The sequence below is a fragment of the Nanorana parkeri genome, unplaced genomic scaffold, assembly GCF_000935625.1.
Source record: "Nanorana parkeri isolate BGI_ZX_2015 unplaced genomic scaffold, ASM93562v1 scaffold242, whole genome shotgun sequence".
NCBI lineage: Eukaryota > Metazoa > Chordata > Amphibia > Anura > Dicroglossidae > Nanorana > Nanorana parkeri.
The window spans coordinates 844,143-862,124 of record NW_017306510.1 but is presented as its reverse complement, the minus strand read 5'-3'; the positions used below and the strand labels follow the sequence as shown (position 1 = coordinate 862,124).

The window sequence follows — 17,982 nt, the reverse complement described above, 5'->3', positions numbered from 1 at the left end:
AACACTGTAAGAGAATTAAAATAGCTGAATCCAGTCTGTAATTAAGAATACACTGTCTGTCTGTCTGTCTGTCTGTCTGTCTATCTCTCTATCTCTCTATCTCCTGAATTAGGTAAATATAACACAATCTAGGTTTGCTTTACGTAATGTACTGTACTAAGTTCAAACTGATAGATATCCATATTGCATGTGGAGCGTCTCATGCTAGAATTTGCAAAGTATTGATGCACTTTCTACATTTTATAAAGTAAAGTTAGAATTATAAGGCTATGTCAAGTATCTCTCTAAAAGTCTGAACTCTAGGCATACTGTATCTTGTATTACCACAGCAAAGGCCTACAAACATTTGGTCAGGCTACTATACTGATACAAATCCATATGCCTTCATAGTTGGATTTTTTTTAAGTGGTGTTGGTTTCATTTACTTCTAATTTGTGGCAAAGTCAACCAGGAAGTGGTCCAGTGGGAGACTTTACAAGTTGACGAATGGACAACTTACCTGTCCCTAACGAGTCAGTTTAAGCATGTAAGGTCTGCATAAATTATCCCTCACAGTTCTACAAATTCCTTCTCACGAGTACTAGATGTCAAGAAGAGCACCATTTTCCTAACAGTCCTTAGCACAAAAATGGTATTTTGAAAAGGCATTCCCTGCTGTTTTTGAAACTCATACAGTGGTATTTACATAGTAAAGGGCCCACAAACCCGAGGCTCTCTAGGTAGTGAGATACCAGACCTATTGATGTATAGGGCTGATATCTCTCTAAATAGGAACATGTTTTTAACGAATTACTGAAGAACAATGAACAAATAGCTTTGCTGCTCTGGTTTTCTTTACCATTGCTTTCGTAAAGATGGCCCTGATTGTGTAAGTGCTGTTATATCTGTATTTAACTAAAGTGCTATAAGATATTGTACTTTGCCATACTTACTCAATGTCATGTCCATCCAGCAACCGTTTGTAGGTGGCAATTTCCATCTCCAAATGGTTCTTCTGGTCCATGAGAGTCCTATATTCGTGATTCTGACGTTCTAGGTCAGATCGAATCTGTGCCAGATCAGACTCCAATCCATTGATCAGACACTGCAGTTTAGCAAGTTTGGACCCAAAAGTAGCTTCCATCTCAGCCAAAGTGCCCTCCAGAGCTGATTTCTGAAATAATATTCATATAAATTCTGATTAAAGTCAACTTTAACACTTTTTAATGTACAAACCTTATGGACAGAACATTCTAACTGGGTCATGTTTTTCATGGATTGTCAATACATTACTGATTTAAACTGGAAACTAGTTGGTGGAATTACCTACTGGTTTCAGAAATCTCATTAACTTCTGCTAATTCCTTCATGTATACTTTTTACAATATCTCTAACAAACGAAAGCATTAAGTCTTACTGGTCTACATGTTCTTAGTTGTAGATTTTTACCCTTCTTAAATAATGATACATTATCAGTCATAAACTAGTCTTATGGCAATGTCCCAGTTATGAAGAATGTCTGCAAATCTCAGGGTCTTTCAGTTAATATTTTGCTTTACAATCTTATACTGTACATCAGAAAATGTGTACTTATCTTAACTCAGCTCAGGACACGGCATTCCCTCTCTCTCTCTCTCTCTCTCTCTTAACTGACCGGCCTAGTTACTCAGCTTTCTTTTTTGAACTCCGATGGATAACTTCCACTTCAATCCAGTGCCTCCACTTTGGTTTTTACCCAGCATGATGCAGGTTGCTGTGTAGAAATGTACACTCACCAGCCACTTTATTAGGTACACCTGTTCAATTGCTTGGTAACACACATTGCTAATCAGTCAATCACATGGCAGCAACTCAATGCATTTAGGCATCAAGACGTGGTGAAGATGAATTGCTGAAGTTCAAACCGAGCATCAGAATGGGGAAGATAGGGGATTTAAGTGACATTGAACATGGCATGGTTGTTGGTGCCAGATGGGCTAGTCTGAGTTTTTCAAAAACTGCTGCTCTACTGGGATTTGCACACACAACCATCTCTAGGGTTTACAGAGAATAGTCCGAAAAAGAGAAAATATCCAGTGAGCGGCAGTTGTGTGGACAACGATGCCTGGTTGATGTCAGAGGTCAGAGGAGAATGGGCAGACTGGTTTGAGATGATAGAAAGGCAACAGTAACTCAAATAACCACTCGTTACAACCAAGGTATGCAGAATACCATCTCTGAATGCACAACACGTCGAACCTTGAATCAGATGGGCCACATCAGCAGAAGACCACACCGGGTCCAACTCCTGTCAGCTAAGAACAGGAAACAGAGGCTACAATTTGCACATACTCACCAAAATTGGACAATAGAAGATTGGAAAAACGTTGCCTGGTCTGATGAGTCTCGATTTCAGGTGTAACATTCAGATGGCAGGGTCAGAATTTGGCGTAACAAAATGTATCGATGGTTCAGGCTGGTGGTTGTGGTGTAATGGTTTGGGGGATATTTTCTTGGCACCCTTTGGGCCCGTTATGCTATCATGTCAATATGGACCAAAATCTCTGAGGAATGTTTCCAACACATTGTTGAATCTATGCCATGAAGAATTAAGGCAGTTCTGAAGGCAAAAGGGGGTGCAACCCTGTACTAGCAAGGTGTACCTAATAAAGTGGCCGGTAAATGTATATATTAAAGCCTTCCTACAGATCGAGAACATACCAAGCTTAGTTCACTTTGTAACTCAATTTCCAGGGCCTGCATGCAACGCTTCAGCTCAATTAATTCCGTTTCAATGGACTGCAGCTCTTCTGAACCAAACTCCATTTCACGAGTTAACTCCTCGCTCTAAGGGAATAGAAAACACACACAGTATTCAATTAATTAATTCATGATTATAGATGAATGAATTAAACATAGTGGGTTTGATTTACCAATGAACTAGAGAATGTTCAATAGGCAAAGTGAATGTTTTATTTTTAGCTTTGTCAATATGTTGAAGCCATGTTCACTTCAATCATCCAATTATTTGCAAGAAAAAAAAAATGTGTTTTCTTTTTAATTATCCTTGAACTTGATCAGGTGTTATTTGTTTATTAGGCTCGCTGAACATTTACTTTGCCCAGTGAATGTTCTCTAAAGTTTTTATAGGTGTTTTTTTTTTTTCTAAAAGGCATACCAAGCAGTATATTAGTACAGTGTTTCTCACAATCTTAGTAACTAGAAATAGCTGTATTCTGTCATGGCACATGTAAAAACTCAAGATACAAAGGGTAGAGCCAGGGAAAACACTAATTAAAGACTTTTAGGCTCACTTTACAACAATAATATATAAGGTAAAAGATCCGAAGTCCAAGAGCTCAAAGAAATTTGAAAATTTCAGCTACATGGCTGAATGTAAAGATTCTTATCCTTTGTTAAAGCATTGTGAATGATGTGCACTGATATGTAATATGTAAAACATAACAGAATGGTTAGATGGCACATTAAAACATGCAAATATATTGAAATGTGATTTGGCTAAGGGCATTCAAATGTTTACATATTCTTAACCAGCAGTAAATGTCTCCAAACTTATCTGAAGTTTCCAATAATGACATTTGTATGCATCCAACATTTTTTCTGAATGTAATTCGAAATTAACTTTGTTGTTAAAAGTTACACATTTTTTAAAAAAGCATGGGGTCCCCTCCCCAATTCATGTTAGACCCTTTAGGTTTGTAGGAATTTGGGGGGAACCGAATGCCAAAAAAACAAAAAAAACTGCTTTGGGTCCCCCTTAAAATCATTTATCAGACAGTTGATCTGAGCAGCAGCCTGGCAGAGCAGGAACGGGGGGAGGAAAAACCATAATGGTTTTATGTAAGCTGGTGGAGTAGAATGTGCCTTGCTTCCTTTAAACCATTTTCACTCAGGCCTACAATGCTGCCCTTTGGATGCATGTTTAGAGGAACTCAACAAGGTCAAGCATCCTATGCTGCTGGTGGGACAGCTTTGGTTGTCCTGTCTGTCAAAACCTCTTTCTATTGATGGACATTCAATTCATAGTAATAAATAAAACAGTTATATGTTTCATGGGCACTCCTCCCACATTCTCCCAGCAAAAGAATGCCCACATAATTAGCTAACTGCAAGGACTGCTAGGACACGTAGACCTGAAGAATGAAGTGACATCACAATGCATGAACACTTTGCCTGCTTATAATACACTCCTATAGACTGGATGTTTTACGATTAGCTAATGTCTTTAGTTTAAATACTCCATGTATTAATGTTCTTACAATAAAAACATTTAGCTTACCTGTCCAAGGAACATATTTGCAGCTTCTCCGAGGTTTCTCTCCATAAGGCTTTCATATTCCTCTCGAATCTCAGACAAGGCTTCATTTAGATCAATAGATGGGGCGGCATTCAGTTCAACGTTGATTCTGGCACCCAGCTGGGAGAGGAGGGATTCTATTACCTGTGATAGGTTAAGCATGACATTCAATGATTCATCAGAAAGTGAACTAACAACACCTGGAAGAGACCCAATCATGTTTGAGTTTTAAATGCATTATAGTTGTACATTTTAAGGTATATTACCTCTTCGCTGTTGTTTCTCAGACAGTCCCTTTCTTCTTGGAGGCTTCGGACCTGCATCCCACGCTCTGCAGCCTCTCCCCAGAGTCCCTCCAACACTCTTTCCAACTTCTGGATATCCATCTCCACATTACTTGCCAAAGTCTGTTCCATTTCTAACCTTTGAAATATATATAAGGTGACCAACCAAACAGTCTACTGTGTTCACTCTACTGAAAATAGCAATGGGTAGACACAGGTGAGCTAAGGCACTCATTGGCTTCCTATACCTCTCTGAGATTCCATTGTTGATATCTCCCTCCCTATTTGACTGTACAAGAAGCAGGTTTGACTTTTAATGCTGCAGTTGCTATAATGCAGAATAGACATGTGCGATTCGTTTCGTTCCGAATCAAAATTCGGACGAATTTTCGGAAATTCGGACATTCGGATGTATCCGAATTCCGAATTACAGACATAACGAATGCAAACTAATCCGAATTTCCATTTCCGAAATTCGAATTCCGAATCCGAATTGACTTTCAAACCCGAATCCTGAAAAACAAAATAACACAAATCCGAATTTAAAACGAAACGAAACAAAACAAATTTTTTGGCAGTGCACATGTCTAATGCAGAATAAATGTAAAACACACCCTGTTCCTTCACAGAAAGGCAGAAATTTGAACTTAAATACAGATAATTCATCTTTGGAGTTCTTGAGCAATAAAAGAAGCACATGGCAATTCAACCTACTGGCATCTACACAAAACTAATACCAGTTTTTGATGACCATTATAGATTGGTGTACATGCAAGGTAGAATAGAAGAACAAATGGCGTTATTTTGTGGTTGCCTCCTTGCCAATACATGAACTTGGTAGAAAACAGACCATATTTGACCACATGTATAAAAAGTGTCAGAAAGCAAACTAATGTGTTGTTTATATAAACCTACCAGATTTGTCATGAATAGAGAGTGATCAATATCATTGGTTTGTGTCTTAGGGAGAATAGCTGTAGGGACAGTACCATGGCAAATCTAGCAACAAAACTTGGGAGGAAGGTATTGCATGTGCTATTGAACACTCGATTCTTTGCAATGCAGGTTACATAACACCACCGTCCGATTCTTTTCTTTGGCGCCCTACAGAAATTAATCATAGTCCTGCAAAAAACAGACCGCTTGTGGGCTCTGAAAGGACATTGGTTGCTGAAAGGTTTATTGTACTAGTCTCCTCCATGTTTCAAGCACGATCAATGCATTTACTTATTTGTTTGTTGATAGATTTTAGGCTTTTATAAAATAAAGTCTGGTTAGACTAAAGGGTATATTTAAATTAAAATTTTAAATTGCCCTAAAAATTATACAGGGAGCACCACGTGAGTACATTGAACACAGCTGAAATGTTTGCTGGAAGGCATAACCATGGACAAAATAAAAAAATGACATACAGTATTTGATATAGCCTGGCTGCCATTAGCATTAGAGTGGAAGTTACGTCCCATTTTTTTTTAAATACACTGACAGGCAGGGTTTGTATGACAGAAGAGACTCTGTATGTCTCTTCTGTCATAATCGCTTCTTGCTGCCTGTCAGATTTTGTGTACTCTAAGCCAGCATTTTTCAACCAGGGTGCTGTGGCACACTGGGGTTCCTTCTGGTATACTCAGGGGTGCCTCGGAGTTTTGAGATGGTAGGACTCTGATGTGAATGGGGAACTCTGGAGGTTTGGGGGCTTCTAATGGGAAGGAGAGCTTCGAATGTGAAGAGAAGCTTCTGTTGTGAAAGGAGGAGGACTCTGATGTAAAACAAGGGGGCTTCTAAAGTGAAGGGGGGCTACTGATGTAAAGTGAGATGCTGATTTGAAAAGGAGAATTCTGATGTTAATGGGTGGCTTGATGTGAAAAGGGGGTCTTGATTTGAAGGGAAAACGTTGATGCAAAGGATGGAACCCCACTTTTTAATGTGTTTTATTTGCATGGGGTCCCCCCTTACATTTTAATAGCGCCGTGATTGAAAAAAGGTTGAGAAACGCTGCTCTAAGCCAGGCATGCACAGTCTCAGCAAGGTTCTATGCCAAGATAAAGTAAGTCCCATGCACATGGCTGGGAGTTACATCTTCCAAGCCTGACCTATGAACTTGGAGGAAGACCAGGAGAAAGTGGAAGCCGGAGAACACTGATATAGCAGCGCTGGAGGGGATCTTTTGCAAGGTACAGCCTATCACTGTACATCCAAATAACTCCTGGGGGGACCTAAAATTTCAATTTCGTGTTTGTGGTTTAGTACCGCTTTAACCCAGCAGTGTAGCAATTAGCACATAGCAATTAGCAAGGTACATAAAAGAGCAGCATTTGTATTAGGCCGGCTGACTGCAATACAGTAATAAATACAAAAGATTAAATTGGGCTTGCACACATTAATCAATTTTCAACACGTACTTGGTCTTGTAATCATCAGCAGCCAGCCTGGCATTGTCAGTCTCAAGAAGCATCCAGGCATTTTCTATAGCAGCTTCAGCAATCTACCCAACAGAGTTTGAAAAATCATACAGTTATATTATTTTGCCATAGTTACAACCTAAAAGAAATATCCTAAGTTTCTTAGACAAACAAGTAAATGTAATCAGCTTATTTTAATAATGTTAATATTCTTATCAGGATGTGTTCATAGTTTTAAAGACATAATATAAACCCTGTTTATAATCATATGTTGGTGTTCTAGCTGCCAACGTGTATTTATTTTCATAAATACACGTTGGCAGATATGTGCTGTGATACCCTAGGATTATGTGCTGTGATACCCTAGGATTCCTGTCATTATTGCTTTTATGACTTTCTTTGTGCAATATTTGTGACTAGAGTAAACTACAATACACGTTACCTTGTTCTGGAGCTCATCAATGAGTCTGTAGTAATGAGTGCCATCAGGAGGTGTTTTTGGCTGGTAGCTTGCATACCATTCAAAAATCTTTCTATCCAGCTGGGCATTTTCCATCTCAAGTGAACGAACCTTGGTGAGGTAGGATGACAAGCGTTCATTTAAAAGCTGCATGATCTCTTTCTCATTAACACCTAATAGGCTATCCCTCTTCCAGCCACCATGGCCTCCAGAGGAGCTATGATGACCCTCATGGCTATGGCCAACATGTTTTGAGAAGGACACTTCTTTTTTGTGGTGGCTTCCATGATGGGACACACAGTGACCTCCATGTTGGGACATGTGATTGCTTCCATGGTGGGAGCCATGAGAACCTCCATGGTGGGATCTGTGGTGGCCTTCATTGTGAGATGTATTATCACCCTCATGATGAGAAATGTGGTGGTTTCCATGGTGGGACATATTGTGACCTCCATAACTTGACATGTGGGAGCCCCCATGATGGGACAATTGGGAACCTTCAGGATGGGATGTGTGATGGCTTTCATGACGTGACATGTGGGAGCCTCCATGAAGTGATGTGTGGGAGCCTCCATGATGGGACATATGGTGATCTCCAAGACTTGACATGTTGGAACCTCCATGTTGAGACATGTGGTGACCTCCATGATGTGATGTGTTCTGACCTCCATTATGTGACATGTGGGAGCCTCCAAGATGGGATATGTGGTTATCTCCATGAAGTAACATGTGGGAGCCTCCAAGACTTGACATGCGGTGACCTCCATGATGGGATGTGTGGTGATCTCCAAGACTTGACATGTGGGAACCTCCATGGTGAGACATGTGGTGACCTCCATGATGTGATGTGTTCTGTCCTCCATTATGTGAGATGTGGGAGCCTCCATGATCGTATATGTGGTGACCTCCATGAAGTAACATTTGGGAGCCCCCATGATGAGACATATGGTGACCTCCATGACTTGACATGCGGTGACCTCCATGACTTGACATGCGGTGACCTCCATGGTTGGATATGTGGTGACCTCCATGATCGGATGTGTGGTGACCTCCATGATGTGACATATGAGACCCTCCATGGTGGGACATGCTAGATCCTCCATGATGTGACGTGTGTGACCCTCCATGATGTGAAGTCGCATGACCTGAATGAGGTCCACCAGCACGGTGGCTTCCCATATGAGATCCAGCAGATGAGTAGCAGTGCCTGGCGTTGTGGCTCATGTTGTCTGCCTAGCTAGATCTCCAACAGAACCACAATTATAACTTCCAACAACTAAGCTAAATGCTCACCTCTGCTTTTATAAGAAGAGAACTGGGTGGTATATGTAAATAAGTAATAGTCATGGACATTTTACAAGCATCCAACATAATTTCCATCTAACATTATACTATCCATATAATATAATATATTTTTACTGAATGATGACAGTCTTCCCTCATAATTTGTTTATAAAACTCAACTACAAAGGAAGAAAGCAATAAAACTTTATTGTTGTGCCATACTACAAAGGCAAATATTTACTACATTTCGGGAATGTCAAACTAGCTACTTGTGTAGGCAATTGAAGACCTTTTTTATGCAGATTTAATAGGAACACCCCTAGACAGCATATTTATTACTAGGTCTGAATAGCATAAGGATGTACATGTGTTAAAAGCTATTAACATCAAAGTTATATAACCTTCCTACAGGAAAAAGGAAATCCCTCAGCAGGTGTTACTGATTGGTTGTTTGCATACCATTCACAAATCTTTCTCTGCAGCTGGGCATTTTCCATCTCAGGAGAACAAACCTTGTTAAGGTAGGATGACAAGCGGTCATTCAAAAGCTGCATGGTCTCTTTCCCATTAATGCAAAAAAGGCTATCACTCTTCCAGCTACCATGGCCCCCATAGAAATTGTGATGGCCCTCATGGCTATGGCTAACACATTTTGAGAAAGACAATTCTTTTTTGTGGTGGCTTCCATGATGGGACACATGATGACCTCCATGATGGGGCATGTGATTGCTTTCATGGTGGAAGCCTCCATGATGAGATGCATTATGACCCCCATGATGAAAAAAATGGGTGGCTCCCATGGTGGGACATATGATGACCTCCATTATCTGACATGTGGGAATCCTATTTACTTGTTCAACAATTGGTAGTGGTCATTGATGCAGGGAGGTTTGCTGATCTAATGATGGCAGCACTGTTCTGTGCATCATTGTAATGTGAGTGTCGGGCGCCACGATGCCACGCCCAGAGGGAGGACTCAGAGGAAGGTGGTTGAAATATGCTGGGTATCATTTAACTGGGAAGATCGACACAAGCAAAATGGTCAGTCTTGGGTGAAAAGTGACTGGGAGAAGGTGATTATTGTAGTATTGGGTTTGACATCTATTTTTTTATTTTTTTTAGTACTCAACAATTATTCAAACTCAATAAATAACCAATTTTCAAAAAAAGGAAACTGTATACATTGAGGTATTGATGGTGCTAAACATATTGAAAAATAGATTTTTTGTTAACACAGACCTTAAAAGAGAAGCTTAACCAAAAATGTCCCAAGGTCAGGAGATGATAGGCTAATGCCCGTTCTCTGCTGACAACACAGAGCCGTGCCACAGCCAGGAAAGATCCCAACAATATTGTCGGTATGCACTAGACTTGTGCGCTGTCAAAAAATGTGTTCCGTTTCGTTTCGTTCCGTTTCGTAATATCCATTATTTCGTAATTCGTATCCGAAACTCAATTCGGATTCGTACGAAATACGGATTTTCGTTAGTTTCGGCACATTTTCGTAAATTTTCGTAAATTGTTAATATTGGAGTCGATGTGGTAGTTGTTTTTGTATCCGAAATATGAATTCCGTTAACGGATTCCGTATCCGCTTTTCGTATTTCGTATAAAAAAAACTACCATCAAGTAACTCCAATATAAATGTACTTTGCTTTTTACCTTCAATATAACGAATGTTCGTAACGGAACGAAAATACGTCAACGGAATTTCGTATTTCCTGCCTGTATATTGTAATGCAACTCTCAGCAGCAGAAGAGAACCTCTGATTGGTCAACCAAAACGAAATACGAATTCCGTTAACGGATTCCGTATCCGAATTTCGTATTTCGTATTAAAAAAAACTACCATCAACTCCAATATAAATGTACTTTGCTTTTTAACTTCAATATAACGAACGTTCGTAACGGAACGAAAATATGTCAACGGAATTTCATATTGCCTGTGTATTCTAATGCCACCCTCAGCAGCAGCGGATCCGTATTTTTCGGATTTAAAAAAAAATCTTGTCGTGTTGTTCAACCTCATTTACAGGGGTAATATTAGTTCCTGTTTCAAAGAAATTTGGATCGGAAATTCGTTAACGGAATTTCGTATTTCGTATATAATTCGGAAACTGCAATTCGGATTTCGTATGCTTACGAATCTACGAATTTCAGGAAATTTCATACGAATTTCAGGAAAATTCATACGAATTTCAGGAAAATTCGTACGAATTTCGATTTGTAACGAAACGAATCGCACATGTCTAGTATGCACCACCACTGCCTAAGTGACAGATGGGCCAATCATGCATGTTCTTGAACGATGGAGGAATAGAGAGGGGGTCCCCAGTGGGGAGCAGTGAGCATGAATTGAGCAATCAGTGGTTACCTGATCGCTCAGTTCTCGGTATAGGGCTGGTGTGAGACAGCTGCAGCATACTTTATTTTCTCTGAACTTCTCCTTAAAAGGAATTCTAACGTGCATGTTAATAATGGGTACTCTTGTTGAATTATTATAGTGTGAAGTCTCCTTCTAAAGAGTACAAACTGCAACCATGTTGTTAAATGACAGATTCCCAACTGCGGTAATGTAAATTGACAGCTGGGGATCAAGAGAGATGTTGACCAAGTCTGTCATTTAGCGACAGGAGTGCATCATGTATACACAGGCCCGGCGCTACCGCAAGGCAAGTCAGGCGGCCGCCTGAGGGCACTGCAGGGTGAGGGCGGAAAAAACAGGGCATTTTGACAAGACTTGTACTTGTCAAAATGCCCCGATGTTTGCGCTATGTTTTTTTTTTCCACTTACCTTTGAGTAAGTGAAAAACTTACCTTTTTCACTTACCTTTGGTGCGGGAGAGCAGTGGCGAGTCAGCGCTGGTCCAGTGGGAGGAGCTCCAGGTGGGGTCCTAATTTAGCTGGCCAGCGACTTCCAGAGGATCCCGACATGCGTGGCACCTCAGGCAGTCGCCGGCCAGCTAAATTAGGACCCCACCTGGAGCTCCTCCCACTGGACCAGCGCTGACTCGCCGCTGCTCTCCCGTGCCGAAGGTAAGTGAAAAAAAAAAACATAGCGCAAAAATGCACCTTGCCTGTGTAGGCAAGAATCCTAGCTCCGGCCCTGTGTATACAACAGTGATGGCAGGTCATTGTGATTGATGCTGTACTTATGTTGCTGGACACTGTTACTTATGTGGAATTACTGTAATGTATCCCTGTACTCATTTCCCTGTAAGGGGCAAGATTGCTGGTCCCCCCCTTACTTTAAGGGGGCTTCCAGATTCAACCATAAGTTCCCTCTATATTACCCCCACCTGATTTCTGGTTCACGGGAGGTGGGAAGAGGCCCTAGTCCCTCAACATCAGGACAAGAGTACTTTGGAAGAGGGGGGAGGCTTGTGGCACCCTTTTTTGCAAGGTCCCCCCCAATAATGGGGGGGCTGCAACCTCAATGCCCTCCTTTACCTAGCCACCCAGGTTGCATGCATGGATAAGGGTCTTATAAGCGGCCAGCAGGGGGCTCATCAACGATTACTGTTTCCTTGTGCCCACTACCAGCCTGCAGCAGTATTTGTCCCTTGCCCCCGGGCCCACCAAACCCTCCCGTTGCTGCTTCAACACAGCAGAGTCTCATGGTTTGGCAGGGGGTGTTGGGGGGGCCAAGGGGGGTCTTGGCTCTCAGAGCTGCTCACCGATTGTGTTCTGCTTCCTCTTTGGCCCTAAGACTGTTCAGCGCGCCTAGATGATTAGGTCCCTGTTTGTGTCTCCCTATGGTTAAAGTCAGTTTAGCCCTAATCGGACCAACTACCACGGAGCTTAAAAAAAAAAAAAAACATTTCCCAGCAATTACAATTCTCCAGTGACTGAGCAGCGCTTTCTTCCCGGCTGAGTTCTATCTGTCCTGTCTGCTGGAACGCTGTTGTGTCAGATTGGTGCTGGGATGACAGCAGCCCCGGAGATGTGTGAATACCTGAGGGGACACACAGTGACAGCTCTCAGCAACACATTAAGACTGATAACTGTGCCCAAAGATGTAAGGCATGTGGAAGCAGCCCTGAAAACAATTCACCGAGCCATGTATGACACATATTCTCCACAGGACTGATGCATGCATTTTTGCACAGGTGAAGGTAAATTATTCTGCCCCTGCCACCCCTTCTCAGCACCCTCTGACTGCTGCCTTTGCCAGCCCTGCTTGAGCTGCTTGCTGATTGGCTCCTGCTCTCTTGTTCGGCCCTGCCCCTGGCGTGGATTATCCAGCACTCCCGGTCCAGGTGAGAAGAGATGGCAGAACGGCAGGTGTCACGCTGGTACTTCAGGTAGCTGGCCTCCTGCGGGGAGGCCTGCTGCACCCCACTGGAGCTGCTGTAGGTGAGCGCTCACCCATATGCTGACATGGAATGACCACCCTGTATTGATTCTGGTCTGAGGTCTGCAGTGCATTGGTTTTATTCTGAGGTCTGCAGGGTGACACACACACACACACTCTGATCCCTGTGGAATATGTCTGTGTGTGATGGCCGATCCTGGAGATTTTGTTGTGTCTGTGTCATTCTAACTGCCCAGTCTAAGGTCTGCCGTGAATTGGTTCTGGCCTGAGTTCTGCTGTACATTGGTCCTGGTCTGAAGTCTGCAGTGCATTGGTTATATTCTGAGGTCTGTCGTGTATTGGTGCTGGTCTGAGGTTTGTCATGCATTGGTACTGGTCTGAGGTTTGTCATGCATTGGTACTGGTCATGGGCAGATTGACTAATTGAGAGCCTTACTGCACACACTGGAGCAGGGGGCGTGAAGGGGGCATGGGATTGAATTCTGCACATGCAAAATGCTCCCAACGGTCTGCCCTGTATTTTGTTGTGTCTGTGTCATTCTAACTGCCCAGTCTGAGGTCTGCCATGAATTGGTTCTGGCCTGAGGTCTTCAATTCATTGGTTTTATTCTGTGGTCTACGTGTATTAGTTCCGGTATAAAGTCTGCTGTGTATTGGTTCTGGTCTATGGTCTGCTGTACATTGGTCCTATTCTGAGGTCTGCCGTGTATTGGTTCTGGTCTGAGGTCTGCCTTGTATTATTGTAGAACAATAGCACAATGTGTGCTAAAGGAAAACACTACAGAACTATAGCTTCCCTTTTCTTAAAGGTAACCTGTCAGACATCCAGCATTTCCAGAAATGCAGCTGCAGCGCTAGAACAGAGGGAAGATAGGAGACATTGGCATTGAGTATAACAGCTCTTCTATTGCAGACAATCTTTTTTTTTTAGAGACTGACAGGGACTCTAACACCATTATATGTTGTATTATTCCATAATAAAACACACCAGTTTAGAGGAGAGAAAATTAGTTCTTTATTATAGCTTATGCATTTCGGCATCAGAGCGTGAGGAAGATAATTGCATTCAGAAAGTGTGCAAGAGAGAAATAATGTGGGGTCTATTTATAAGCAAGTTGCCCTATGACATTGCATGTACATTCCTTCTATGCAAATGGAGGCAAAAATTAATGTTATCAGTATATTTTCTTTCAGGTCGAATGCAATTTAATGTAAATACCACATTATGGCCACTAGATGCAGATGGGGATTAAAAGAAGCAAACTAGTTCTATTTATTCTCCTCTGCTCCATCTAGTGGTCATAATGTGGTATTTACATTAAATCACATTCCACTTGGAAATAAGATATACTAATAGCATTTATTTTTGCCTTCATTTGCACAGAAGGAATGTACATGCAATTTCTCAGGGCTTATGGATCTGCAAATTGTTTATAAATACAACCCTAAATGTACAATTAACAATTGCAAAAGGAGCACTATTGTCTGACTTCAATACATCATACAGATCAGAAAACACCTTTCAAACATTCTTTTTCTTGTCTCTGAAATTGCTAGGACATGATTCTAGTAGTTGCATGCAATTAGCTGATGTGATTATAAAAACAGGCTGAAGATTCCTTTTGCCATGTTTAAAAACCTGCCTTTTATGGGCTGTTTATGACAATCACAGGTTCTCACCTAGACAGAATGAGCTCAGCCGTTTTGACATCCTTAAAAAAAAGAACACCAGCCATTAAACATTACAGGCACATCACTTACATACAGTCAATGAACACTTAATAAAGCCTCCTTAGTGCTGTGAATTCACGCTCCCCTTGCAGACTAAGCGTCTCTGCTTTTTTGTGTGGCATCAACAAAACTTCCAGATGTGCCATAGACTTCCTTTGAGATTCCTCTACCTGACTGACCACTGTTCTTCCCCCAGGCCCTGTTGGGCACACCTGGAAGTGCCTGTTAGAACATAAGAAAAGCTCTGTACTTTTGGGTATAAAGGTGCCCCCTGCCTCCCCCAATGCCCGAGTAGCCAATTGCCAGAGCACTGTCGTGTTGAGGTGAGAGACGATCCTTAGCATTGGGTAGTTTCCGTCCTGGTGTTGGATGCAAGCTAACTCAGTTAATGATCAAATTTGCTAATTACAAGTTTGTTACAAGTTTGCCTTTGATTGATTTCCAAATGTATCCTATGGATTTGCAGTAAGTTGACTCTTATGCCTAATTGTAACTTTAGGACAGCTGAGCCAATGAGCAGAAGGAAGTGGGCAGTGGTATGACCAGGCAACGTGCAGTGCACATTTATAGTCCTATCTAGAAGTCATGAACATGAATAGCAACCATCTCAAGGCCATTTTAAGTAAGGGGAATAGTAAGGGAGCTAGTACCAGTTACAACAGAGTTGGGAGCACCTTAACGAAATGGGTAAGGGATAGCCTAAATCACTACAGGTTATTCATATTGACTTAGTCAACGTGTTTTCATATGAAATAAGGCCTGGGTTAGGGCCTTAACATTAAAGTGAACCTGTACTATTCCCATGCAGGACAAAGCAAAAGTTTACTATGATTCCAGCAGCACAGCAGCTTAGACTTACTTCCCCACATTGCTAAGGTCTCTCTGCCTTTCTTCCAACAGCATTGATTGCCCAAGCAGCCAATCACCAAAAATATTTTTTTTTACAATGTCAATTAGCTATAGACATTACAAATACAAGATCTATGCATGACTCATATAAGATTTGTTTTAATCAATTGTATAAAAGTCACATCTGCCTTTAAAGAGAATCTGTCAATTTCCCCAGTCAGGGAAAAGTGTTAGGTTCTCTTCAAAGAAGAACGCCCCGCCCACTGATGCTCAATTATGTTGTTTACTGTTGCTTACTCAGATCCCTCATTAAGAATCTGTTACTACTGAATATGGAGAAGCATATGGCATGCAGATATGGGGCCTAGTGGCCAATTGACAGGCTCAAACATGGTCAAGTGAGGGAGGGGAGGCACACATTAACTTAACAGTATTCAACATGTAACAGGATTAGAACTTTGAAGGTAAGTATCACTGGATGGAGGTTTCTTCTTTCAAGAGATCCTGTCACTTAGCCCTGAATGGGCAAAGTTACAGAGGCTCTTTAGATCCCATATAAGAACCTAGCCAGCATGTTTAACAGAGCTGAGCTCTACATTTGTTAGATACATTTTTCTCTTGAGAAACCTGCCACATTTATGTTATGGGATATAAACTTAATTTAGAATAATGATTGGCCAACTACTTTATCATAGCCCCAGGGAGCTCTTGCAGCTTAAAATGGACCTGGTCTATTTGCTTATTGCTGAGGAATTCCATTGTGCTTGTTCATCCACACAGACTAGATAGCATTTCAAAACTCGCTCTGATCCACCCACACTTTCCCCAAACCTTCCCTATTTGATTAAAGCCATTCCTATTAAACCTTTCTAGGAGCCAGAGGTCAAGACTGTCCCATTAAAATATAGATAGGTAGAAGTGAAGCAGGTATTCTCATTGCAGCTGTAATTTTTTAGTGTAGTTGAAAAATTAAAGCAAGCTGTTGGGTTGCAATGTACAAAGCCTTCACTTTTCTTTTTCTAAAAGTCACAGCTCTGACCTGGACCAAATACATTTTTGGCTCCATTACCTGTCCTGAACTGAGCAAGTAGGAACATGGTTCCTTAACCACTAAATAGATCATTCAAGTCCCCTACAACAAACTCCACATACTATGTACCATCTTTCAGAAAAATAAAGATAGGATAGGATACTGAAGAGGAAATTTGTCGTGCCTGTTTTTATTTTGTATATGTCTGAATATGAATTGATGTTGTTAAATGAATGATGAATCCACTGATAAGATTTGTCATGTTAGTCTTCTGGATTTTTCATTACAGTTTCGTTGTCCTTCTGTTCATCATTGGAACTTTGTTCTGCAAAACAGAAAGTATAAACTATTACTAGGGATGCACCGGTACCGTTTTTTCGGTATTGAGTACGAGTCCTGATATTTTTTTTCCGGTACTCTGCCGATACCGAATACCAATACCGGAAGTCCCGTTAAGGAAGCCAGGTGGCATGTAATGACTCACCACCTGGCTTCCTAATTAGCCAGGAAGTCGGGCAGCGTCTAAAGACTCGCTACCCGGCTTCCTGATTAGCAGGGAAGTCGTCTCCATGCTTCTCGTCACTAAGTGATGAAAAAGCATGGAGCCAGCTTTCTGGCCAATCAGGAAGCCGGGCGCCATGTAATGACGCGGCACCCAGCTTCCTGATTGGCTAGGAAGCCGGCTCCATGCTCCCTCGTCACGAGGGAAGCCCTCTCCATGCTTCTCGTCACTAGGTGACGTGAAAGCATGGAGCTTGCTTTTTGGCCAGCTACCCAACCAACCAGGAAGCCGGGCAGCAAGTCATTACACGCTGCCCGACTTCCTGATTGGCCGGGAAGCCAGCCCCATGTTCCCTCATCACCAATGATGCTGCCCGGCTTCCTGATACTGGAAGCTCAGGTATCGGGGTAGGTATTGGAGCATTTGGGCAAGTATAAGTACTTGCCCAAATACTCGGCACCAATACTAGTATGGGTATCGGTGCACCCCCAACTATTACATAATTTTTTTAATTATGCTGTTTAAAAAGCAGATGCTTAAAGTGACATTAAAGTCAAAAACGTTTTCCCTCCCCCAAATGTTAATTAAAGCACTTACCTTAAATGATGTCTCTTAATGCAATCTTCCTCTTCTTTCCTGTCCTTTTCAGCCTTCTCTCCAGCGCTGCTGCGGGTCTCCGATCCAGCGCTGACTCCTCTGTCCTTGCTGGCACTTCCTGTCCCACGGTGTCTGCATGCGGGTGCATGCGTCCCTAGACTTACCTTGCATCTCTCCTCGTCCCCCGGCCGAAAATCCGAACTGCGCATGCGCCCCCCCCCCAAGATGCTTTGCGGCCGCCCAAGCATTCTC

The 17,982-nt window shown here is 41.9% G+C and overlaps 1 protein-coding gene across 1 annotated transcript in view; it reads right to left on the bottom strand.

Moving 5' to 3' along the window:
* Window positions 1-928: 928 nt before the first annotated feature.
* The window catches only part of LOC108787092, a 46,656-nt gene continuing 29,602 nt past the window's right edge, over window positions 929-17,982 (bottom strand). The window contains exons 17-23 of the mRNA XM_018556547.1: window positions 16,919-16,956; window positions 7,405-8,655; window positions 6,963-7,045; window positions 4,543-4,699; window positions 4,259-4,420; window positions 2,680-2,805; window positions 929-1,153 (exon numbers count right to left, since the gene is read on the bottom strand). Of these exons, the coding sequence (XP_018412049.1) occupies window positions 929-1,153; window positions 2,680-2,805; window positions 4,259-4,420; window positions 4,543-4,699; window positions 6,963-7,045; window positions 7,405-8,655; window positions 16,919-16,956 (2,042 nt within the window). The remainder of the gene's footprint in view (window positions 1,154-2,679; window positions 2,806-4,258; window positions 4,421-4,542; window positions 4,700-6,962; window positions 7,046-7,404; window positions 8,656-16,918; window positions 16,957-17,982) is intronic.